General features: G+C 40.9%; 1 protein-coding gene across 10 annotated transcripts in view; it reads right to left on the bottom strand.

Moving 5' to 3' along the window:
* The window catches only part of LOC125162014 (uncharacterized), a 184841-nt gene that overhangs the window by 16667 nt on the left and 141705 nt on the right, over positions 1-26469 (bottom strand). For 9 of the 10 annotated variants that reach the window (XR_007150868.1, XR_007150867.1, XR_007150874.1 and 6 more), the window contains exon 3: positions 8813-8915. Coding sequence is in view for 6 of the 10 variants with exons in the window: in XM_047852557.1 (XP_047708513.1) it covers positions 8813-8915 (103 nt within the window). In the remaining 4 variants the exon portion in view is untranslated. Of the gene's footprint in view, positions 1-8812; positions 8916-16014; positions 16064-26469 lie in introns of those variants that run through there. The other variant, XR_007150879.1, reaches the window with a different exon arrangement.

The following is a 26469-nucleotide window of genomic DNA, read 5'->3' as shown; positions in this document are numbered from 1 at the left end:
TTTGTGACTGGATATCTTCAGTAATTATCATCGTTATGTGACAATTTTCCATCCCATGCATAGGACTCTTTTGTTTCCCCGATGCCATTGCATTGGTTACAACTTGTTGAATACAGCTTTAATGATGGAATGAGTAGTTATATATTGCTCTTGACTGGAATAAAAATACTTCTGGTTTCCCCCAACATGAATATTATTTTCTACTGATTTCAGATAGAAATCTGATCATCTGTTTATTCTCTACTATTTTCCCTATCTAAGTACTCTCTCATACCTCAGCATTAACATTTTTTTAGTTTGTTTTCCTCCCTACAACGCATGTTTCTAATGGTACAGGATCAGTGTCTGATTTTATCCTAGAACTGAGAATAAGGCCTGGCTCTAAAACTTTGTCGAATGAATGACTCAGTCAGTGATGGGCAGGGTGCTAGAAAATCAGGTGCTTCTTTGTCTCTTTTAGCGTATGAAAGGCATTAATACTTGTCATACTGTTAAACCACTCTTGCATTTAAGGACTACACATTAATTACTTCATTGTGGTGTACTAACTGGATTTCCTCATATTTTATTTTATTTTTAAGTGGTTCTTTATTTCTGAGAGAGAGAGAGAGAGAGCGAGCGAGCACGTGAGGGTGAGGAGGGGAGGGGCAGAGAGAGGGACACAGAATCCAAAGCACACTCCAGGCTCCGAGCTGTCAGCACAGAGCCTGATGCAGGGCTCAAACTCACAGACCATGAGATCATGACCTGAGCTGAAGTCCGACACTTAACCAACTGAGCCACCCAAGGTGCCCCTCCTAGTATTTTATTTTAAATGTCTGCATCTGTGCCTCTGAGTATGAACTGTAGCTTTGTTGGAGTTACGGCTTATCTTTGTCGGCTTTGGTTGCAGGATGTTAGCCATATTAAAATAATTAAAATATTTCATGTGTTTGCTCTCTAACAGTTTTTTTTTAATTTTTTTTCTCAACGCTTTTATTTATTTTTGGGACAGAGAGAGACAGAGCATGAACGGGGGAGGGGCAGAGAGAGAGAGGGAGACACAGAATCGGAAACAGGCTCCAGGCTCTGGGCCATCAGCCCAGAGCCTGACGCGGGGCTCAAACTCAAGGACCTCGAGATCGTGACCCGGCTGAAGTCAGACACTTAACCAACTGCGCCACCCAGGCGCCCCTGCTCTCTAACAGTTTTAAAATAATGTGGATTAGCTGCTAAGTTAAGACCATTTGCCAGGAAAATAGTCCGCCTCTTGATGCTTCTTCAACGTCTGCAATCATTAGTGGTCTATTGTGTTTCATTGTTCTTTGTTATACAGGATGTATAGGAGCATGCTTTCATTATAATGAGTTTAAGGTGTACCTAAGGGTAAAGACTAAACATGTGAGGTTGTATCTCCTCCACCACAATCCAGAGTTAGCCAGGGCTCACAGTTAAGTACTATTGTTTCCATATTTTTCCTACGCCCTTCCATGTTTACCAGCATGTGTGTGCACGAGTGAAATAATACAGGGAGGAACTGTCTTGAAACATTTACTTTTTTTTTTTAACCTTCCTTGGAGAGTTACCACCTATCTATAATTTAAAATATGAAATACACAAGGACATCCGGCTGGCTCTAGCGCTGGAGCATGTAATTCTTTTTTTTTTTTTTTTTAATTTTTTTTTTCAACGTTTATTTATTTTTGGGACAGAGAGAGACAGAGCATGAACGGGGGAGGGGCAGAGACAGAGGGAGACACAGAATCGGAAACAGGCTCCAGGCTCTGAGCCATCAGCCCAGAGCCTGACGTGGGGCTCGAACTCACGGACCGCGAGATCGTGACCTGGCTGAAGTCGGACGCTTAACCGACTGCGCCACCCAGGCGCCCCTGGAGCATGTAATTCTTGATCTCAGGGTTTTAAGTTCGAGCCCCCCATTAGGTATAGAGCTTGCTTAAAAATAAAATCTTCTAAAAAAATAGGAAATACACATACTTCATCCTTTTCATTACTTGTATAGTATTCAACATTATGGGTGTACCAGAATTTATTTAACTGCTCTTCTAATGATCAGTGTTTGGCTTGCCCCTTTTTCACGATTATATACAATCCTGCTGGGATCATTTTCACACAAAGACCTTTAGTCCATGTGCACATGAAATATTCTTTAGAATAAACTCCTCAACATGGAATTGCAAAGTCAACAAACATAGACAGTTTTTATGTTAACAGATACTGGAAAAGTTGCCCTCCAAAGAATATTTTGTCATCCTACCCTCCTATCAGCAAAGTGTCATTTACCACATCCTTACTAACCCTAGGTATTATCAAGCTGTTAGATTTTTGCTAAAGTGATGAGTTAAAATCCCTTAAAATGTACCACCTTAATTTATATTTCTCTACCAATGAGGTTGAACACTTTTATAGAGCATATTGAATACCTGTGTTACTTTACATATCCATTGCTTTTTTTAATTTTTTAAAGCTTATTTATTTATTTTGAGAAAGGGGGGGGCAAGAAAGTGGGGGAGGAGCAGAGACAGGGAAAGAGAGACTCCCAACCAGGTCCACACTGTCAGCACAGAGCCTGATGTGCGGCTCAAACCCACGAACCCATGAGATCATGACCTGAGTCGAAACCAACAGTGAAATGCCCAGCCAACTGAGCCACCCAGGCAGGCACCTCCCACCCCACTGTTCTTTTTTTTTTTTTTTAAGTAAACTCTCTGTCCCATGTGGGGCTTGAACTCAAAACCCCAAGATCAAGAGTTGTGTGCTCTACCGACTGAGCCAGCCAGGCACCCCCAGTGTTCATTTTTCTATCAGAGTGTTTATTTTTTTCCTATTGATTCATATTGATATTAATCCTCTGTTAATATCATGCAGACATTCTCAGGCTGTATGTTGTCCGTTAATGTTGTTATTCTTTTTAATTTTTATGTATTTAAATATGTCATTATTTTTTTTATGACTCTCATGTTTTCTATCTTGCTTAAACAGCATTTCTTCATTCCACACTTATTTTTTTTCTATACTTTCATCTAATAACTGAATGTTGAGTTTCTTGAGTATTATGCAAGGTATGTGTACATTTCTTTCAGAATGAACAACTCATCACCCCAGGTGTATTTCTTCCAAAATTGATAACACACCAATCTTTGCCCTGATTTAAGAAGTAATCTATATTCTTCCTACTGATTTGTTTATTATCTTTATGATTCATAGCAGCTAACACTTACATAGTTCTGACCATATTCCAAGCCCTCTTCTAAGGGCTCTTTGTATATTAAGTTCTTTAATCTCCCCAACAACCCTCGTATATGGGTGGTAAATGGTCACTATTTTACACAGAAACCAACTAAGACAGAGAGTTGAAGTAACTTGCCCAAGAATGCACAGTGACTTCAGCCTGGCTTGAGATTCAATGCTCCCAACAAGGCCAAATCCCAGTGTACAGACTCATGTTTCTAAATTCTATACAGTCTTCCTCATGACTATCTCTGCCTACACCTGCACCAATCCTACACTACCACAATTCTATTTTCAAATGTGTTTTAATTTCTGCAGGAGAAGTTACTACAATTTTTTTCCTCTCAGAGATTTACAGGCTATTACTTGCTATTTTCTTCTATCATGTGACCTGTAGAATCAGCTTAAGTTCCATATATAATGATAAGGATTGCACTACAGTTCTATACCAACTTGGGAAGATTTCTATCTCAAAAATAGTGTCTTTCCATTTAGGAAGGGACTACCTGCATTTACTGGGTTGTTTATTTTTTTTTTCCTACACCTTCATTTAAAAAAAAAAAAAGTAGGTTTATTTATTTATTTTGAGAGAGAGTGAGAGAGAGCAAGCAGGAGAGGGGCAAAGAGAGAGGGAGAGAGAGAATTCCAAGGAGGTTGCGCACTGTCAGCACAGAGTGAGATGTTGGGCTCAAACTCACGAAGTGTGAGATCATGACCTGAGCTGAAACCAAGGGCCAGAAGCTTAACCAAGTGAGCCACCCACGCACCCCTTCCCCACAGCTTTATAGTTTTTCTTTTGGTGAGAGTAAGTTCCTTCTTCTCTGTTTCATTTTTTTAATGTATTGTTGATAATATATAAGAAACCACTGATTTTGCTTTTGATTTACCTAAACCTCATATTCAATATTGTACTGATTCTAGTAAATTTTTTTCTTGGATTTCTAAGACAATCTCTTGTTTGCAAATAATTTTATCTGTGTCTTTCCTTTATAGTATATACATACATATATACGTATATATGATACGTATATATGTGGATATATTATTCTTTTCTGTCTTACTGCATTAGTTAGACTCTCCATTACAAGATTAAATACCAACAATGCTGGGAGCAAATTTATCTTAGGAACATTAGTAGGAACAATTGTAATGTTTTACATCAAATATTTGCTCTTGGTTTATGCTAACGTTTATCAGCTTAAGAAAGTTTCCTTCTAGGGGCGCCTGGGTGGCGCAGTCGGTTAAGCATCCGACTTCAGCCAGGTCACGATCTCGCGGTCCGTGAGTTCGAGCCCCGCGTCGGGCTCTGGGCTGATGACTCAGAGCCTGGAGCCTGTTTCCGATTCTGTGTCTCCCTCTGTCTCTGCCCCTCCCCCGTTCATGCTCTGTCTCTCTCTGTCCCAAAATAAATAAACGTTGAAAAAAAAAATTTTTTTTTAAAAAAAAGAAAGTTTCTTTCTATTGCAAGCTTGCTGAGAGTTATTGTTTACTTGTTTTTAATCAAGAGTGATGATTGAATTTTAGCAAATGCATTTTCTCCCATATTGAAATGTCATGAGTTTTACCTCCTTTGATCTATTTATATAGTGAATTACATTAATGGATTTCCTTGTGTTGAGTCATCCTTGCATTAAAAATAGTTATATGTGCCAGGAGCTATGTCAAACACAGTAATTAGATGGATACACATTTCAAACTGTTGTGTCTTCTTAATGAACTGACCTTTTTTATTATGAAATTTATTATTAACTGGAATATTTAGTGCATTCTCAGTCAATATAAGTATTAATATGGTTGTGTTGCATTCTATCATCTTGCAATTTGCTTTTTATTTGTCCCATATCATGTGTGTTTCTTTGTTCTTTCTGGCCTTCTTGATCCAATAAAATATTTTTTAGTACTCCATTTTATTTGCTTTTTGGTTTGTGTGAGTGTGTGCGTGTGTGTGTGTGTGTATGTGTGTTTATTAGTGATCGCTCTAGGAATTCGAGTATATATCCTGAACTTGAGTCTACTTGTAATTAATATTATAACATTTCATGTAGAATATCCAAATCTTTCAAGGGTAGAATTCTACTTAACCCCCTGCAATTCTTAATGCTATGGACATGTGTTATCATTACATATGCTAAAAATATCACAATGCATTGTTCTTACTTTTGCTTGAACCAATCGAGTATGTTAAGGAAACTTAAAGGTAGGAAAATAAAATTCTTATTTACCACATATTTACCATTCCCAATTATGTTCATTCCTTAGTATCATCCTAAATTTTATCTTCAGCCCAATGAACTTTCTTCGCCATTTCTTTTAGCTCCATGACTACTGGAGCTAAATTGTATTAAGTAAAATTGTATTAAGGTATAGCCCTTTCAAGATATTTTTTAACCTCTAATCTTAAAGATTATTTTGAGAGATATATTGCTTTTGGTTTTGTGACTTTCTTACATCTGTAGATTGATTTTTTTTCCAATTTTGAATATTTAAGGTTATCATTTCTTCAAATAGTTCTGACCCATTCTTTTTTTTTCCTTGTCTTCAGAGACTTCAATTACATATAAGACAAGTGAGATCATTCTACAAGATACAGAGGCTCTGTTCATTTTAGAAAATAGAAAATAAAATTTATTCTGTTGTTCAGTTTTGATATTTTCTAATTGATCTATTTTCAGGCTCTCATACTTTTTATTCTGCAGTATCCAATCTCCTCTTAAGCCACTGAGGGAAATTGTTATTTCTAGTATTTTTAATTGATAGTTTTGTACAGCTTGTATTTCTGAGATTTCCCAACCTGTTCATTATGTCCATTTTTTGTCTTTAAATCCTTGAACATGCTTACAATCACCATTTTTAAACTGTGTTCTAGCTCCAAAATCTGAGCCGTTTTCAGGATCTCTTTTGGTTGTCTGTTTTTTAATCTTGATTATGAATACCATTTTCCTGCTTCTTTGCATATGTATTAATTTTTATTGCATGCTGCACGTTACAAATGATATATTGCACAGCATCTGGATTATCTTGTCCCTCATTTAAAGGTGTTATGTTTGGGGGCGCCTGGGTGGCTCAGTAGGTTAAAGGCCTGACTGTTGACTTTGGCTCAGGTCATGATATCCTGGTTCCTCAGTTTGAGCCCTGTGTGGGCCTTGGTGCTGACAATGCAGAGCCTGCTTGGGATTCCAGGAATGCTCCTCTCCGCTGTGTACTCTCTCTCTCTCTCAAAAATAAAAAAAAACAAACAAAACTTTTTTTTTAAGGTGTAATGTTTGGTTCTGGCCAGCAACTACATACCAGGTTCATTCTTTTAATCCTTCAGGCTTCATTTTATGCTTTCTTTGGGCAAATCTATATTGATTTTGACCTCAATTCTAGGATATGCTCCTATTCCTTATTCCAAAAGAGTGGCATTCCTGGGGTTTCAGTCGAATGCCCCGTGTGCTCAATGAAGTCTTTCTGCCATCGTTGGGTCAAAACTCCAATATATTTTAGCACTACGTGACTTTTGGCATTTCCATTCATTTCTTAGTGCCACAGCAGCTGTGGTCTTGCAGAATCAAGAGGTCTTACAGAATCTTACCCTGTACAGGCAAGGCCCAGAGCAGCTCTTAGCCAGAGGTAAGAAGAATCTCCACACACACTTCTGACATTTCCCTTCTGCAGAGCTCATTTGTCTCTGGAATTCTATCCTGTGAATCCCAACTGCCTCTTCATGCCCTCTGCTGCCTTATCTGTCTCCTCGGCTCAGTACGACTTGATGTTCTTCACCTGGGCTCTTCACTTAGTGCCAGTTCAGCAAAGCGCCCCCAGACATAAAATCAGGTTGGATGTGGGGCTCACCTCATTTATTTCCTGTCTTGCTGAGACTGGAGTCCTGCACTATTTTCCAGTGCCTAAAAGTAGTCACCTCACACGTTTTGTTCAGTTTTAGAGAAAGGTAAATCCGTTCTTCCATCATGGCCTTGAAGTTGTAATAGAGAAACCTAATTGGTATTTCTCTAAATCTCGGTCTCATGTTCTCATTCTTTCTCCCTCTCTCTCTCCCTCTCTCTCTCTCTCTCTCTGTCACACACACATACACACTTTGCCATCCTTTGAAATAATAATGCTTCCCTTTTTTTCTTTCTTTTCCAATGGACTCAGTTTAAATTGGTTTTGTTTAATGTTTTTAAATTTGTTTTAATTTATTCTCCATTAATGTCAAGAATGAAGTTACCGATACAGACCCTCCTGGTTCGACAAGAAAAACTTCATCACACTTTACTCTCTCCTTCTCCACCTCTCTCTCTTTCTCCCCCTCCCCCATCTTTAGGACGTTTTTAAAATTATATACATTTTTCTGTTTAAAATTCTTTGTTATAAATTGTACATAATTTCACAACCACATTACAAGCGATTCTCTAGATTTTCATCTACGTTTTTCTTGCTCACTGCTCTTTTTTTCCTAAAACATGACTGTGTCTTTATTAAATTCTTTATTTTGATTAATTTTTGCTTGAAGGTCTACTTTAAGTTCTGTTTTTCCAAAAGCATACAGAGGTCATCTAATTTCTGAATTCTTTTAAATCTGAGCCAGGCTTTCATTTGCCTTTGCATTTAGACAAGAGCTTGGCTTGGAATATAATTCTTGAAACCTAACACTTTTTTTCCCAGAAATCTATACATTTTCTCTAAGGTTTTCTAACGTTAATGTTGCAAGTAAGAAGTCTAATGTCATTCAAACTCCCCCCCCCCACCCCTGCTTTGGTGACTTTTTTCTCCCAGCTGACTGCTTCCACCTGACTCCATTCATACCCCCTAAATCTATGCTAACCCTGCTCCATATAAAAGGCTGACTGTTTCAATTCAGAGAAGCTGCCTTCTTTTGTTTACTGGATTATTACTTCTCATTCAGCCACTATTTTCTCCTTCCGGAACCCACAAAATCATGGTACTACTTCTCATACTTCAACATTTCCTGCCTCTTGAATTTTCTTTCTGGAATTCCCCAATCTTAAAGGTTATGCTCTGCGTATTCTGGAAGAGTGTCCTGTATCTACTCTTCTTTTTATTTCCAAGATTGGTTTTTTGTGTCTCAACATGTATGTTTTTGTGGAAGTTTGCACTTAAGAAGCTCAAAAAAGGATCCTTGTGAATCTAATTAAGAAAATGACCTCCCCCAACCCCAAAGTTCTTCCCTTTATTCTACAGGAGGTCTGTTTTACTAGAGATTATTCTATCTGAATGCTCATGTCTGATCCTCCCCATTTGAACTACTGAATTCCTTAATGTATCTGGAAATTTTTCTCTCATCCTTACAGAAGAAGAATTAGTTTTGTGTGTGTGTGTGTGTGTGTGTGTGTGTGTGTGTGTGTGTGTAGGTCGGTTTGTTTGTTTGTTTGTTTGTTTGTTTGTTTGTTTTGAGAGGGTGGAGAACCTGAGATCATGACCTGAAATTAGAGTAGAACCCTGAGATCATGACCTGAGCTGAAATCAAGAGTCGGACACTTAACTGATTCAGCCACCCAAGCACCCCAAGAGTTAGTTGTTCCAGAACAGACAGTCAAAACGTGAACAGTGGCTCATCAGTGTCCCCTTTATTCACTCCTACCTGTTCCAATGCCGGTTACACTCCTCAGCTTCATAGATGTTCCAACAATAATACACAAATGATATTTTTATACTCCTTTTACACTCCTTGGGACTGTTCCTTTCTGAAATGGGAAAAAGGAAGGGATCAAACAGGTGCAAAGGATATCATCTTTGTCACACAAGTTTCTCTTTCTTTTCCTTAGACTATGACAAGAGAAATTTTGTTTGTATTATATTAAGAAAAAATAAATTTAGGAGAAAAAAAATGGCTATACTACAAGTTCTTTCCTTAAGGAGAAGCAGGGAAGTTACTTTGATGTCTCATTCTTACTATGCAGTGGGGTGGGGAGGCAGGGTATGAGATCTTAAGTTACTTTCCCACCACTAAAAGCCTTCTGAAATACTTTCCTTGGAACAACCTCTCACAATCTTGAATTTGCTGTGGACTTGTGTGTCCAACTGCCTAAACAAGGACAGGGAAATATGCCCATGAAAGTTAACCTTTGTTGAATGCAACCATGAGGTAGAAAAAACACTGGGAACATCTGTATTTTATCCTGCCAATATGTTCTCTCTTATTCTAGAAGCACAGGATGTCTTTACTCTGTCAGCTGCAAAAATATTATCTCTCTGCAGGAATGAAACAAGTGTGGAATATATATTATGCTACCACATTACACGCATACCTAAGCAGAAAACAAAGAAAATAGCCATTTAATATATAACTCAATTTTGTCTCCAGGGACAGATAAAATTTTTTATTATAATACCCAAATGGTACAGTACATAAATATACATGGGAAATGTGATAGGGCTAAGTCAGGCTCTTTTGGCTAGATGCTGATGGCTAAAAATTTATCATGTGACACCCATCCTAATCTTGCCTTCCCATGGACATGAAGTAGGCTATATTTTTTACAAGGGCCAGGAATTTGGGGCAAGAGAGACCAAACCCATCACCATTTTTCAGCAGATCATTAATTTCTAAATGTGTGTGGAAAATAACCATTGGCTGTTATCTTACAGTTTCATTTCAAACATTATACCTTATACAGTTTACTTAATAAATAACCAAGAGAGTAAAAAAAAAAATAATGACAGTAACTAAATTGGTAATTTAATAACTTCAGATGATTCTTGAGGCTTAGTGGTGTTTATCCTTTTTGAAATCAATAACTTTTCATTTGGAATCTTAAATCCACTTTAATGAGCATTCTGCTGGCAGGAGTTTTATTTAGGATATGAGCTTATACAAACAAAAGTAATAGAGGCTTTTTCCTAGATAACAATTTACAGTGAACTCTGCAGACCACATGACTGATTGGAATCTATAAATCTCTGCAATTCCATTATATATGCTTCTCAAACATTTTAAATGCTTTTAACCAGAGAAGAGGTTATACAGGAAGAGTGTTCTCAACATGAGGGAACTTCAAGTTTCCCAGTGATTTGAAACATGTCTGAAATGGCTCTTCTAACACTGATTCTATTTTTGAAAAAGCCCACGTAGAGCGACAACACCACTTTCTTATAGACAACACGTGACAAGCCTGGGATAATGTCCCTTGCTTTTTGTGTAAGGTGCATGTGTTACCGAATTATCAAAATGAAACATTTACCAACACACAATAACCTATTCCTTTGTATTCTCCCATTAACTTACTCTAACTCTTACAACGTCTTCCGCATTGATTCCCTCTCTGCAAGAAAACCTTGGGGTCAAGCAATCTGCCCATATAAAACTAATTAGAAACACCTTCCATAAACCAAGGGGCTAAGTCTCTTGTCACTGTAATCCACATTACACTGCCTCTGCGCCCCAGAGACTCAAGCAGTTCTGGAAGTCTCCACAGGGAACTCAGGAATGAAACTATGGCTTTGGGGCTCATGACTGTTCTCCGTGAGATGCCGTCCTCTGTTGCACTGATGTCGTCTCCTGGAAGCATTTCAAAGCTATCACGCCCTTCAAGCACCAAAACTGTGTTGCATTTCCTTCATAGTTTAAAAATCCTTTATAAAAACAATGATTTCACCTTTGGTTATAATTCTGCTTTTCTCACAGGCTCAAAAACTAATGGTGTCTCCCCACCTTGATCGTCTCACAAGAGAGTTTTCTAACAAAACCCCCCCTTAAGCCAAAAAAAAAAAAGTGCAGATTACACTAATAGATATCCAGGCAGACTCCAAACCCCAGTTTGGGCTGGGCTGGAGCCCCCTGCCCCATTTGTAAGTATCTGAAGTTCACCCCTGTATCAATGAATGACCTACTGTTGTTATACGAACACTCCCTTGCTGGGCATAACTCAAGTGCCCACCTGAGAATGAAGTTAACCCAGAGGAAAGCAAGTCAGGAGAGGAGGAGAGACCCCGACCCACCTCATCTGAGCTTGTGAAACCAGCATCCACCTTTGGTCTCCCCAGTTATGGGTGCCAATAAATTCCCCTTTTTGCTTAAGTCAGTTTGAGATTGGCTTTATGTCACTTCCAACTGAAACAATTTTGACTAATATGCTAATAATTACCAAGTTTTATTGGGTTGTATAAGTATCAATGCCTCAAGAACTTGAAATAACGCATCCCAGAGATTTCCAACCATGAAAACCACAGGCTGATGAGTGATTTAATTAAACATGTACATATAGATCACTCCCCAAACCGCACATAGAGAAATGAGGAAGACAAATCTGAGGAAGGACAAAAACCTTGCAATTGAAACAACATATTAAGGAGAGGACATCTGCCCAATGTTTTGGACTGCGAAGATAAATGATTCCATTTTATGCTGTTATTAAATTGTATTACTCTTCATTAAAGTTAAATGCATTTAGAGGAATTAAGCTTATCAAAAACTTGGCAGTGTAATATAAGCGATGATTCTTTGTTTATTTGACGACATCCTCCTGTGGGTTGGTTCACAATTTTAATTTTGGAAAACAGTATTTCCTTCATGGGGACTGACAGAATGATGTGAACTGCTGCTTCATTTTGCATGAAGTCATATCGATTATGAAAGTAAACAGAAGCCAAGTGACTTAACCCATTTTTCAAGGAGCATTATGACAATAATGTGTCTATATTGTCAGAGGGGATCATATAAACTTCAGAACTGAAATTAGCCTCAGTGAAGGGGAAAAAAATAAAGACCTGGAATGAAGCTTCAGAAGAAAATACCTATTCTTTTTTAAGTTAAGTACGATGGGACTCGGTAAAGATAAAAATTCTAAATATTTTTTAAGCCCTTGTCAGGCTCTGTGCTGACATTCTCAGAGCCTGGAGCCTGCTTCAGATTCTGTCTCCCTCTCTCTCTGCCCCTCCCCCACTAGCGCTCTGTCTCTCTCTCTCTCTCTCTTTCTCTCTCTCTCTCAAAAATAAATAAACCTTAAAAAATTTAGTTAAGTTTTTTTTAATTCTCATTATTTTTACTGGAAAAAAAACCATTTTAAAAAGCATGTATTAAAAGTATGTATCAGTTACTAAGATCCTGCTATGGTGACCATGGTAAGCAAAACAAATACAAGAGAAAGCCTGCAACCTAGTGAGAGCAGAAAGCAGTAATCCGGGGCGCCTGGGTGGCGCAGTCGGTTAAGCGTCCGACTTCAGCCAGGTCACGATCTCGTGGTCCGTGAGTTCGAGCCCTGCGTCGGGCTCTGGGCTGATGGCTCAGAGCCTGGAGCCTGTTTCCGATTCTGTGTCCCCCTCTCTCTCTGCCCCTCCCCTGTTCATGCTATGTCTCTCTCTGTCCCAAAAATAAATAAACGTTGGGAAAAAAAAAAAAAAAAAAGAAAGCAGTAATCCAATCACAGAATTTTCATTGCTGTTGGGGTAAATATTACCAGAGACATGTGTCCTATCACCCGAGAAGCCCGTACCGGGGTTTCACCCTAAGCAGATAGACCAGGAAGGACTTGGCAAAGAATTGATGTTTGAAGAATGAGTAAGCAGTAAGTAGGTAAAGAGGGAGAAGAGGATCCTAGTGAGAGAGAGGAGCCACAGGTGGAGGGAAGAACACACAAGTGCATGTGTATGTGTGTAGGGAAGAACACACAAGTGCATGTGTATGTGTGTCTATATGTGTGTCTATATATGTGTGTGTCTATATATGTGTATATATGTGTGTATGTGTACATATCTGTGTATGTATATATGTACGTGTCTATATGTGTGTATATGTGTGTGTCTATATGTGTGTGTGTCTATATGTGTGTATATGTGTGTGTCTATATGTGTGTATATGTGTGTATATATGTGTGTGTATGTATATGTGTGTGTCTAATTGTGTTTATGTATGTGTGTCTATATATGTGTGTATATGTGTGTCTATATGTGTGTATGTATATGTGTGTATGTGTGTCTATATATGTGTGTGTATGTGTGTGCATGTGTGTATGTGCGTGTATGTGTGTGTGTGTGTATGGTGTGTATGTGTGTATAGGTGTGTGTATGTATATGTGTGTGTATGTATATGTGTGTGTATATATCTGCGTGATGTATGTTTGTGTATACATGTATGTGTGTGTATCCACTTACTATACCATTCCCACACAGATCTTTTAAATTTATGAACATTTCAAACCCTCCAAAAAGTTGTGAGAACAGTACAATAATCACCAATTTGCCATTCACGCAGATTCACTAATTGTTAATAGTTTATTAACTTTATAAACACACACACACATATCCTTTCTATGCCTGAAAGAGCAGTGGCATTGTCTTACACAATTATCACACTCACGAGACTTAACATTATCTAATATGCAATGCATATTCAAAATGACCTGTTTGTCCCAACAATGTCCTCTACAGCTGTTTTTTCTCCTGATCCAGAATCCAAACAAGGATCATACATTGCATTTCATCGTCCTGGCTCCATCAATCTTAAAGAACTCCTTGGCCTCTCTGTCTTTCGTGACACTGATGCCTTTGAAGAGTCCAGGCCAGCGACTATGCAGGATGTCCTTAAATGTGTGTTTGTCTGAGCGTTCCCTCATGGTTAGATTCAGGTGAAACATTTTAGCACTACTATCACATAGATGATGTTGCATCCTTCTCGATATGTCACATCAGGCGCCATATGATGTCAGGTGCGCCGTTATTAATGATGATCCTTTCAGTTTTTCCACAGGTTGATTTCATATCCTGTGGCCATAATCCATTACTGAAGAATCCAGACAAGGACAGCAAAATATAATTTCTACTTCCCCACGAGGCATCTTAATGCCAAGAGACATTAACACAGGTCATTTATACAGACAAAGCTTTGTCGGTTTTATTCACGAAAGGTGCATATAGATCACAAACACACAGTGACAGGGAATGAATCTTCTACAGCAATTCGACAAAACTGGTGCACTTGGGAGGAAGAATGGTGAGAAGAAGCAAAGCTTGGAGGTGAAGCCCAAGGCCTCAGGAGCCAGACTGTCGGGACATCACCCTGGCTCTGCCACTCATCACCTGTGTGACTTTGGGCAAGTTACCCACCCCTTCTATCTCTGCTTGCACATCTGTAAGTGGGAAGTCAGAGAACTCACCTTACGTGGTTGTCGGGAGCACTGAGTTCCTACCACACACAACAAGGTGTAATGATGATTATGTTTCCAGTGAAGGACCACTAACTTAGCTCCCTGAGTTGACTAAAGGAAGACCCTAGGTCTTCTTTATTAAAAAAAATATATGACCTGAAATTTGGACCCTGTTAGTAATATAATTTGGTAAAAATGTCTTCACGTTTGCATAAAAACACTAACATCATCTAATGAAAACTAGATGATGTTTTCATCATCTAATGAAAACTACTTAGGACACAAGACTTTTGATTTTAATGATCAGATGACAAATGTTAAAACATTTCCCAAATCATAAGCAATAATCTTAACAATAAAATGTGTCCAGTGCCATTTCCTGTGGAGTATTTGATTACCTCCTGTTTCTCAGGGATATATGTGTGACCTGTGTCTGGTGTGAAAGCATATATATAATACTGTCAATCCCATGGAAGGATCTCAATCACAGACAGAAAGTGTCCTGCTCAGAGATCGACTCAAAAATATAGTCTAGTATTAAGATCACTCTTAAATCTGACAATCACAACTTGGTTTTCAAATTTCAAAGATATTTTTCTGATTAGGAAATTCGGCCACAGTATCTTTACCCACCGTCTTATGTTTATTTGTATGCAGGATGGTGCTGATTCTGGGAGCCCTAGGCATTCTCCTTGATCTTACCCCATTACCTCTTTTTGAAAAAATTACTTTCTTTTCCCTGTAGTATTTGTACCGCTAGTCATTCGTGGCTTACTAAGATTAATTTTTAATATACTTTTTTCCCTTTGGTGTAATAATTATATCATCAAATAGGAAAAAAGAGCTACCCTTAACTTTCTATTTTTAGGATTTGAGTTTCTCCTAAAATGCGTAACCATAGTAGAGTTCTTCTTTATTTATTTTTTTCTTAACAAGGGTAGAAACATTTTAAACTTCTAGAAGGGATGTGTTATTCTTTTAAGAAAAGGGGGATCAAGGATCAACTGACCTACATCAACACTTTAAACAGAGAAAAGAAAAACATTTAAATCAGTAACACAATATTTATATTTACCATGTCATAGCTAGTTCAGGAGAAGATAAGGCAGGGCATAAACATCTAGACAAAACAGAAACAGAGGAAGGGAATGGCAAGAAGCAAGGAGAGACAAAGTGATAAAGGGAAAGGCAAAGTCTAACACTGCTGACCCCTGCATCCCCAAGTTTCCCCCTGCCCAAGGCTCAGGGTTACCGCCCTCATTCCTTCCATCACTCTCAGGCTCACTTCCCTAAACATCCCCCTCTGACCTTCCCCCCCGCCCAGAAACCCAGACTTCAATTATTACATCGCCAACTCAGCCTACCTACCTATACCCCAAACATCCACTGCAGATTTTCTTCCTTTTCTTCTTTCCTTTATTTTTCATCTGTTTCCTGCCCTTTGTCAAAGTTAACTTTGATCCATTTCACAGGCATCAGTTTTACAGTCACGAAACCCGGATGTACAAACATGAAATTCCCTTTATTTCTTCAAAACTGGCAAAGCTCATGAGCCCCCATTTCCACAGATGGGAGAATACCTAACTCTGACAATTGAAGGCATACTCGGGGCATTTCTGAGTTCCGTGGGGTAAATATGTCATCAATGTAAAATTCACACTCACCCCCTTCTGTTCTTTCCATCAATCCTCTAAATTGGTAATAATTATAAGGATGGAACAGCATGTGCTACAGAGAAGAGGGAGATCAGCCTAGAGAAGACAGTAAAATAGTCAAGTAAGTGTCCAGTTACAACACAGATGAGTTTCCTGAAAATGTTATGGGAGTACGGAGTGAATTTAAAGAAGCAAGGAGGGGGCAGACAGAAGCATTAACTCAGCCACAAGGGGCCAAAGACATCTTCTGAGAGGAAGTGTGTTTTGTTTTGTTTGGTTTGCTTCTGTTTTGTTTGTTTCCAAAATTGTATTCATTCGTTTTGAGAAAGAGAGAGAGGGAAGGAGGGAGGGGGAGAGACAGAGAGAGAGAGAAAGGAAGGGCAGAGAGAGGGGGAGAGAGAGAATCGCAAGCAGGCTCTATGCTGTCAGCTCAGAGCCTGACCCAGGGCTCAAACTCATGAATTCTGAGATGATGACTTGAGCTGCGATCAAGAATCTGATGCTTAATGGACTGAGCCACCCAAGGGCCCCTTAAGTTTTATCTTCCAGGGTGAGTAGGAGTTAGTTTAAGAAGATGGGAAAGAAAGTGTCAGGGCGCATGAGCTAAGGTGCGGAATCCTGGGAGAGTGCGACATGCTTGGGAGATGAAGCAGCTCTGGAATGTCTAGGGCACGGCCAATGTTCAGAAGAGCAGGTAGGAGGTGAATCTAGAGAGAATGAAGAGACTGTATGTCAAGCCCAGGAACCAGGATCATACTCTCTAGCCCTGGAGTCAGCACATTGGACATGAAGTCCCAATCAAGCCTGTTGCCTGGCTCTGTAAACAAAGTTTTATTGGACACAGCTACGCTCATCTGGTCAGATCTAATCTGTGGCTGCTTTCCTGCCACCACATCAGAGTTAAGTCATTTTGACAGAGACTGTATGGCCACCAAAGCCTAAAGTATCTACTATCCAGCTCTTTATCTGATAGTTTGCTGACCCTGCTCTAGCCCACCTGAGTGATACACGCACCCTTTTTAAAACAAAGAGTTCACATAGACCTGAAGTGCCACTTGGGTATCGTTAGCATATTGCTGTTTAGATTTGTACAAACCTCAAACTACAGGTAAGCATCTTTTAAATTACATGTAAACTAACATTACATTTAAACTAACAAAGATAATAACATTCAGGGTGCCTGGGTGGCCCAGTCAGTTAAGCGTCCAACTCTTGGTTTTGGCTCAGGTCATGATCTCACAGTTCGTCGTTGGGCTCTGTGCTGACAACGCGGAGCCTACCTGGGATTCTCTCTCTCTCTCCCTCGTTTTCTACCTCTCTCCTGCTTGTGCACTCTCTCTCTTAAAATAAATAAATAAACTTAAAGAAAGATAGCACTCAAATTGATGGTATTCATTCAACATGACCAATGATACCATTTCTACAGAAACAAACTTCCACTCCTAACATCAGACTCGCTCTACCAGGACAGGTTATTTGGAATTCAGCAACTTATACCTCTAGGGCCACAGTTTTACTTATTTGAACTAGCAGGAAACCTTTGTTAAAATAACAAAATACAGCGCCTTCATTGAAGTTTATATGCCCCAAATGCCTCATATTGGAAGACAAAGTCCCTCTGCCTTCCTTTTTTTCCTGTAGGCTATTGATAATTATAGTAATGCCCGTTGGTACAATAAAAAACACAAACACCTACACAGGCAATGAAATCAATTGTCAGCACTCACTACTAAGGCAGCCGTTCAGGTGATCCACAATTGTTTACATTTTTAAAATGTCATCTAAATGAAAACACAGTAATTGGAAAATATCGCAGAGAGCTGCACATCCTAGATTACATGCGAAGCCATTCATGAAATGAAATAAAACATGGGATACTTATTGTGGCAACAAAATAGCTAAACACAGCTCGTCCAAACTGGGTGAGTCCAAGAAGTGGCAACGGATTCAAGACAAGATGACAAATATGAGAATACGTGGCACACTACCTGAACAAGATTGTAACATCAAATGGTTGTGGGGAGGAAGGAACATGAGGGAGGCTTCAGTAAGGACTCCTGAAACCTGGGAATGTACACTCATTGATATGAGCGACACAGAAGACGAGAAATTTTGGAAGGGACAGACATTAAGTTTACTCGGGCATGCTGAAATTAAGGCACCCATGACACTAAATCTGTAATGAAGAAAGGTACAGTGCAGAGCAGTCATGAGTGAGGACTGGCTCTGATACAAAGATCAGGGAGCAAGAAAGAAATGTGTTTTTTTAATGTTAGTTATTTTTGAGAGAGAGAGAGAGAGAGAGAGAGAGAGAGAGTGTGTGTGTGTGTGTGTGTGTGTGTGTGTGTGTGTGAGCAAGTATGAGTTGGGGAGGGGCAGAGAAAGAGAGGGAGACAGAGAATCCAAAGCAGGCTCCGGGCTCTGAGCTGTCAGCACAGGTCCCAACGCGGGGCTCAAACCCACAAACCATGAGATCATGACCTGAGCCGAAGTCAGATGCTTAACCAATGCATGCGCCCCGAAGTGCTTGTTGATGTATCCACACAGAGAAGTAAAAGTCAGAGGAGAGAAGGTACTAAAAGATGATTAATCAACAACTGGCCATTTGAGGCAGCTGTGTAAATAACTACACACATGCACCCCCAAACATAATCAATTCAGGATGATGTTCACTAATGGAGCAAACTGTAACATGCATCATATCAATTACCAATACAAAAATCACTTTTATGCCTTTGGACAGGTACACAGAGAAGAGAAGAGTTTGCAGAAGATTTCCTTTTGTTTGCTGAAACTTGGTTTGTTCTCCCAGAAGGCAAACTAACTTGAACAAAAGGGCAAAATAATATGGAATGTGGCAGTCATGGCTAGGTGCCTAGTTGATAGCCATTCTCCTTTCTTCTTTACTAACAGAACCTTAATTTTTGTCAGGGTGGTAATGAGCCCAGCTGAAAGCTACAATTCCCAGCCTCCCTTGCATCTACGGATGGCCACGCGACACATTTCAGGACAATGAAATATAGGTGAAAGTCACCAGATGGGACTTTTGGGAAAGCCCTTCAAAAGGCAGGTAGCCTCGGCTGACTAGACCCTTTGTCCTTGCCCTTCTTCCTGTCTGGATACATGATGTAATAGGTGGAGTGACCATATTATAACCTCGATGCCCCAAGAATGAGGTAAGGATTACAGAGTGGAAACATAAGACGGTCCTGGGGGCTGCATGAAGCCCCACTATCAGTACTAGACCTTCTACTTCCAAATGTAAGAATAAGAAAACCTCAGATTTTTTTTAGTTTATTTATTTATTTTGAGAAAGAGAGAGAGACCACAGGAGGGGCAGAGGGAGAGGGAGAGAGAGAGAATCCCAAGTAGGCTCAACACTGTCAGCACAGAGCCTAATTTAGGGCTTGAACCCACGAACGAGAAGATCATAACCTAAGCCAAAATCAAGAGTCCAACGTTTAACTGACTGAGCCACCCAGGCACCCCTGAAAATCTCTAATTTTTTAAATCACCGTTTTCTAGATTCCTGTTCCTTGACACTCAGTGCAATTTCTACCAACCTAGAAGCCTTATTTAAAAATTGGTCTCAGGGGCCACCTGGGTAGCTCAGTCGGTGAAGCGTCTGACTTCGGCTCAGGTCATGATCTCAAGGTTCATGGGTTCGAGTCCCACATCAGGCTCCATGCTGACAGCTCAGAGCCTGGAGCCTGCTTCAGATTCTGTGTCTCCCTCTTTCTCTGCTCCTCCCCTGCTTGCACTCTGTTTCTCTCTCCCTCAAAATAGATAAACATTAAAAAAAAATTTTTTTTTAATGGTCTCAGGTCCAATCTCTGCTAAGATAGCCTTCAAGTTAATATGACATCTAGGAAAAAATGAAGAGTTGATTATCACCAACATGCAACAGGAAACTCCTTGTCCTGTGACTAGGGCCACCCAAAGTAAAGGGAAAAGGAGACGAACATCCAGGAGATAGCTGGCCAGTTTAGAAGGGGTTGCCTATAAGACAGTGTCCACCAAATCCAGAGGCTAGCATCCCCCACCATTTTTTTTTTCTTTTTGGTTGGGATTTTCCCCTTCATCTTTAAACCAATGGAAGAAAAAAAAAATGAACAATAAATGCTAACACAATTACTTACTTTCAGTGGCTTCTCATTGCCCCACCCAATCAAGTAGATGTTGGACAGTTTATTGAACTATTAATGTGTGCTTTGCATCACCAGTGATGTCTTCTCCTACGCCAATCAAGTAGCCAGGTAAATTGCTGCCTTGCTTCAGGGGAGCTTTGCAGCAGATGCTTCAAAGCAAATTCCCTACTAACCCTGCCTGCTGTTTGGAATTCAGGGGCTTCAGTCCCTCGGGTGGATTATGTTGGAGGGAGGCAGAGGAAGATGGGGCAAAGGAGAAAACGGAGTCTGCCCTACATTAGAAAAGCATGGTGGTCTCTACTAACAGTCTCTGGGGGAGCAGCCAGGGCTTCTGAGGGGCAGGACAGGTGTAAAACAAGAGAGACCGTCCCCGGGGCAACAGGGCTCCTATGTAAATGAAGATCACTGCAGCTCAAAGAGAGCCCAGAAACAACCACTACCTTTAAGGTTCTGCGATGGCTGTAACAATAGGACTACCAGTACAAGCCAAAAAATTAGGGGCAAGTTCTCTGTTTTTCAAGAAACCCCAAAAGTCTCTGAGATACCGAGGGAGGGAGAAGAGCTCCCAAATGACACACTGAATTTACTTGTAGCAAGGTGAGATGAAGGCTCAAAAGAGTCATTTGCACACTCCTGTTTGTGATTCAAGAGTTATTCCCAATGCCAATTCCTTCCTCTGGAATCTGAGCCTCAACAGCTCGATCTCCTCAACGTGGAGAGGAGCATGAGTCTTACACTCCACTCGTGACGTTTTCTGTTTGGGGGTTGTTGTTGTTGTTTTTCCCCAGCATATTCTGCCCTTTGACAAAGTACACTCACCCATTCAATACATGAGTGCCCATTTTTTTTTAATCTTTAAATACTTTCCCTTCACAAAACTCTCCTTGATCCTGAAATTCCAAGTCCTCATTTCCTTCTTTACATCTCCATATTACTTGTTGGCAACTTCTCTTGGGACATTTACCCTGTCCAACTTTGTGCTCCAATCTCCTAGCTGCTTCCCCACTATCAAACACCTTAAACAAAATAATAAAACCTTATTGAACATCTACTATGCACTCAAAGGAGAGGGATGTCTGTTTCCCAAGTATGTGGCATAGTACCATATATGCATTCGTTTACCAGCAAATATTTTGTGAGGGGTCCACTATGTCCTGTCACCTGGAATAGAATACAGAGAGAGTCTTCAAGGTCCCCGAAGTCTGTGTGTTATGGTCAAGGTTCACAGGTTGGAACATCATCAATTCTCAGTATTTGTTGATATCAATTCTTAGCATTTTAAAGCCACACTGTACTTTGAGCAGAATGGGGAAGATAATTTTGCGGGGCAGTGACCTTCCTGATATCTCAGAATATGCCACATAGGCTTTGCAGTTACTAGAAGCATAAATAGCAAGAAAAACTTTAAGTATGCTTTAACCATTTCCATTTTGAAATCAGGTAAGTAAGATCATTTTTCTTTTCTTTTCTTTTTTATTTTATAGACTCTTAATCAAGTTTATTATAAAGTAAGCCAAAGACAAAGAGGAATTGTGAATCACAGGTGCAATCTTGCATCAAGTTCAGCATCTAGTTTACTTCCCTATTTTCATTATTTGCTTAAAATTGTTTTCTTTCTTTTTTTTTTTTTTAATTTACATCCAAGTTAGTTAGCATATAGTGCAATACTGACTTCAGGAGTAGAATCCAGTGATTCATCCCCTACATGTAACACACAGGGCTCATCCCAACGAGTGTCCTCCTCAAGGCCCCTCACCCATGTAGCCACCTCCCCACCCACCAGCAACCCTCTGTTTGTTCTCTGTATTTAAGAGTCTCTTATGTTTTGTCCCCCTTCCTGTTTTTATATTATTTTTGCTTCCTTCCCCTATGTTCATCTGTTTTGTATCTTACATTCCACATATGAGTGAAGTCACAGGATCTTTTTCTTTCTCTGGCTGGCTAATTGTGCTTAGCATAATACCCCCCAGTTCCATGCAGCTCATTTTTATTTTCAAGGCAAATGTGCAAATAAAAATATGTGAAATTCATGCAAAATGCTGAGATGAAGGAACTGTTATCCAAGAGAAAGCTACTTTCTCTTCTCAGGATTTGCTTCCTTAGCCTTTCATTCTTCCCTGCTGTCACTGCTGCTTTGGAATTTGCTGTTATGTGTAATAAGACTCCATCACAAATGTTTGTGGAGAATTCAAGAAATATTCACTGGAGATCTTGGCACAGACCAGCCATGACTCCATCTCTGATCTCCCTTCCCACGCTCCCCATCCCGTGTTCAGGCTCTCTTTCTTCTTCCCAGTTAGCCACTCTCCTGACTCGACTAGCTGCTGGGGGGGCAAACTTCCTGTTTTCGATCTCTCAAATATGTCACAAACCTTATGTATTAAGGGCTAGTGAAGTAAGGAACTCTGGCCTAAGCATCAAGAAGCCTGAGTTTATGTGGTCATTTATTCAACAAATATTTTAAAGCATTTTATATGTTTCAGGCACTGGGTTAAGCCTTAGAAAACAGGGATGAACTCAGGGCACCTAGGTGGCTCCATTGGTTGAGTGTCCAAGGTGGGCTCAGGTCATGATCTCACGGTTCATGGGTTCAACCCTGGCACCAGGCTCTGTGCTGACAGCTCAGAGCCTGGAGCCTGCTTTGGATTCTGTGTCTCCTCTCTCCCTGCCCCTCCCCTACTCATGCTCTGTCTCGCAAAAATAAATAAATGTTAAAAAAAAAATAAAAAGGGGCATCTGGGTGGCTCAGTCAGTTAAGCATCGGACTTCAGCTCAGATCATTATCTTGCAGTTGGTGAGTTCAAGCCCCATGTTGGACTCTGTGCTGACAGCTCAATCTGGAGCCTGCTTCTGTGTCTCCCTCTCTCTCTGCTCCTCCCCTACTCATGTTCTGTCTCTCTCCCTCAAAAAGAAATAAACATTTAAAAAGACAAAGAAGAAAACAGGGATAAACAAAATGGGAAATTCCTGGTCTTCAAAGAGCTTACATTCTAAGGGAGAAAAATGATTAACACATTCACAGATAACCAGAAAGCTTTCAGATAGTGAAGAATGCTCTGAAAGAAAGAAATGGACAAGTGTGACAGATACCAACTGTTGGCAGGTGCTTCCAGTATGGCGCTTAGGGAAGTCTTCTGTGATATTTAAGTAGGTTTGATGAATCTGGCCAGAGTCCAAGGAAGAACATTTCAGGCATCTCAGCCCAAGATGAGAAAAAGTTGAAGTCACAGAAAGGAGATAGCCCCTAGGATGGACAGAGACCCTATGTGAGGCCAGGAGAACAGGGTTAGCTCATGAAGGGCCTAGGAGCCACAGTGAGGAGATGAGATTTTAACTTAAGAATATAGGATGTATTTGATGTGCTTAAAGCAGAGAAGTGACAGCCTCTTTTTTTTTTTTTTTAAAGATCACTATGGCTAACAGGTGGAACAAGGAATTAAAAATACTGATTAGGAGATTATTGTATAAATTCAGGAGAGAGAAGGGGAAGGACTGGATACATGAGAGTTGGACCCCATATGTGAGCTGAAAGAGAGCCACCAACGTATCACCCAGGCTTTTAGCTAGAGGGCTTGAATAGACGGTAGTTCCCCTTACTGAGATGGGAAAGCATTCTAAGCCTGCCTTACCTGACCCTGGGTAATGTGGTCTCTTCAACTTGGAAATGCAGATATTGAAAGAGAGAGAATAGACAGCCTCAGATACTCCTTCAGCACTACAATATCAAAGCTCAGTTGGGTAACCAAGACATGATACGCTTTTCTTGTATTATTCCCATAGGGGGAATAATACAAACTTTGAAACAAAAGAGGCTGGGAGCTCCATAAAGCTTCCAGAATGCTCCACACGGCCGTCTGACTTTGGCAAATAAACCACCTGTGCCTCAGTCTCCTCATCTTCGCAATAGGATGATAAAGCTGACTTGCTTTGCTGGGCTGCTATCAGGAACAAGACAGTTGGAATGTACTAGAAATCAGGTAATCACACAGTCTCCTTTCCAGACAGACTCAACACTTGTTCTTTCTTTTCCTTCAATCACTCCACTTTGTGAATCTCTTGACCCAGGGATTTTCTTTTCTTCTGAGGGCGAAGCAGCAACTCCAACTCTGGGGGTTCCCAGAGCAGTATCTCACGTGTGTCCCTTTCTGCGATGGTCACACAGCCCTAGACCTCTGTGGCTTCTCGCCTGGAAGGCGAGCGTTGCAGGAGGAGGGCAACACAGCCAGCTCCAAGCCTGTGGGCTCCAGGTTATCAACCTAGGGTTTCATGCTTCACTTTGACTTATCAGCTTCCCCTGCCATGAGCTCAACCCTCTCCCTGATGAATGGGACTTCAAGAACTGGGTCTGAGAAAAAAGCATGATGGAATGCTTCACAATGCTCATTCTCAGACACACCGCCCACACGCCATGTTGCTGTGGCTCGCCATGTTACATGACACTCGGGGGATGAGATGGGCACGCTACAGGAAGGGAGAGGACGGTCTCATGGGCTGCCTACACCCCATTTTTAGTTACCAAAACCTAAAAAGTTTAGCCACCATAAAAATTCACTAATGAACAAGCCCCGTCCTTTTTTTTTTTTTTTCACATATGCCTCTCTTGTTTCCATTTCTTTCATTTGTTCACTTTTCCTTTCAGAACAAAGTCCAAATGACAGAATTCCCCAAACAACATGCTTTTCCAAGGTTTCCCACTGTCCAGACAAAAAGCCAGGTTATTGTCGTCATTTCTGCTGTGGCAGCTGGAGGGCAGTGCAATTCTCTCTTTCTCTCTCTCTCTGTCTCTTTCTCAGTGTGTGTATATGTCTCTCTGTGTCTCTCTCAGAGCTTCTCATTTCCTCCCAGCCCCCTCCCAGTCCCCTCCCAGCTAAGTGAGGAGGGGAAGAGACACAATGGAGGGGAAATAAGCCCACAGGGCACAGGAGCCCTGGGGGGAAATGATGTGGAAAAAAAAAAAAAAAAACAAGCCAAGTCAAGCTCACAGATCCACATCCTGGTCTAGCTTCCTCCTCACTCACACAGGACTAGCTGCTTTCACACCCATCCAACACGTGCTTCCCTTTCTACAACTTCTCCCTACACCCAATTCCTCAAATTCTTCATGTGTGAGCTCAGCTCAGCCTCACCCTTGCACGCTCACACACAAACTCAATCAGCACCTCCCCCGTCTTTCCTCATCTCCAGCTCAGGGCTGGCCCCCAGGCCTTGTGACCCGGGACTGGGAGAGGCCACTGTGGTCTGACCAGGTCTGGGTGTGGGACAATAAGGCAGACAGCGAGGCAGAGCCTGATTCCAGAGAGGCTGGCTGTTGCAGAGCGGCCCAGCCCCACAGGCAGGGAGGGCATTATCGGCGAACGACCCGAGTGACTACTGGCAGACAGTGACAGAGCCCAATGCATGAGTGCCCACGGTGCCACCACAGGTCACAGAACAAGCAGGAGCGGCTGGTTTTTGTGGGCAGGGCCAGGCATGGAACTAGAGCAGGGGAAAAGGAAGCCACAGTAACAGTCGTCCATTTGCAGGGAGCTTTGTGCTTTCCAAAACTGAGGCACCTTGGTGCACCTGTTACTTCAGGTAAGACGGGCATATGTTACGATCCCCTCTTTACAGGTGAGAAACGGAGCCCGTATGAAGGTAGAAACCGTTCTAATTAGACGTTTATGACAGAGCTGGGTTAGATTCCACGCCTGGGGTGACAGCTTTACCCAAAACATCACTGACCTGCATAAAATCACGTATCAGGAGCAAAGTCATCCTGTAGGGTAGCATCCCTGATAGGGCTTTGCAAGGTCAAAGTCAGATTTTTCACCATCTCAAATACAAGGGCCCCTACTATGGCCCTTCAATATGTCCACGTATTCTTTTTTTTAATTTTTTTTTTTAATGTTTTATTTATTTTTGAGACAGGGAGAGACAGAGCATGAACGGGGGAGGGGCAGAGAGAGAGAGGGAGACACAGAATCAAGCAGGCTCCAGGCTCTGAGCCGTCAGCCCAGAGCCGGACGCGGGGCTCTAACTCACGAACCGCGAGATCATGACCTGAGCCGAAGTTGGACGCTTAACCGACTGAGCCACCCAGGCGTCCCAATATGTCCACGTATTCTAAGGAAGGACAACAAAAGAGATCTCAGGTAAGGGCCAGCAGAAATATGGTGATCAAAAGAACATGCTTGGCACCAACCTCTCATGACAGGTTTCAAAGCTATGGCCTCCCTCTCTTCCACTCCCTCCTCATGGAACGCACAGAACTTATTGACAGAATATTGTAACTACACGAGCCCATGGTGAGGAAATTACAGACTATCTGCTCAAAACTGTGTCTGCAGTAAGCTTCTTTCTTTGCAACGCAAAGAC

This window comes from Prionailurus viverrinus, chromosome A1 (genome assembly GCF_022837055.1).
Source record: "Prionailurus viverrinus isolate Anna chromosome A1, UM_Priviv_1.0, whole genome shotgun sequence".
In the NCBI taxonomy this organism is placed as follows: domain Eukaryota; kingdom Metazoa; phylum Chordata; class Mammalia; order Carnivora; family Felidae; genus Prionailurus; species Prionailurus viverrinus.
The sequence above is the reverse complement of the archived record's forward strand: the minus strand, read 5'-3'. Positions and strand labels throughout refer to the sequence as shown.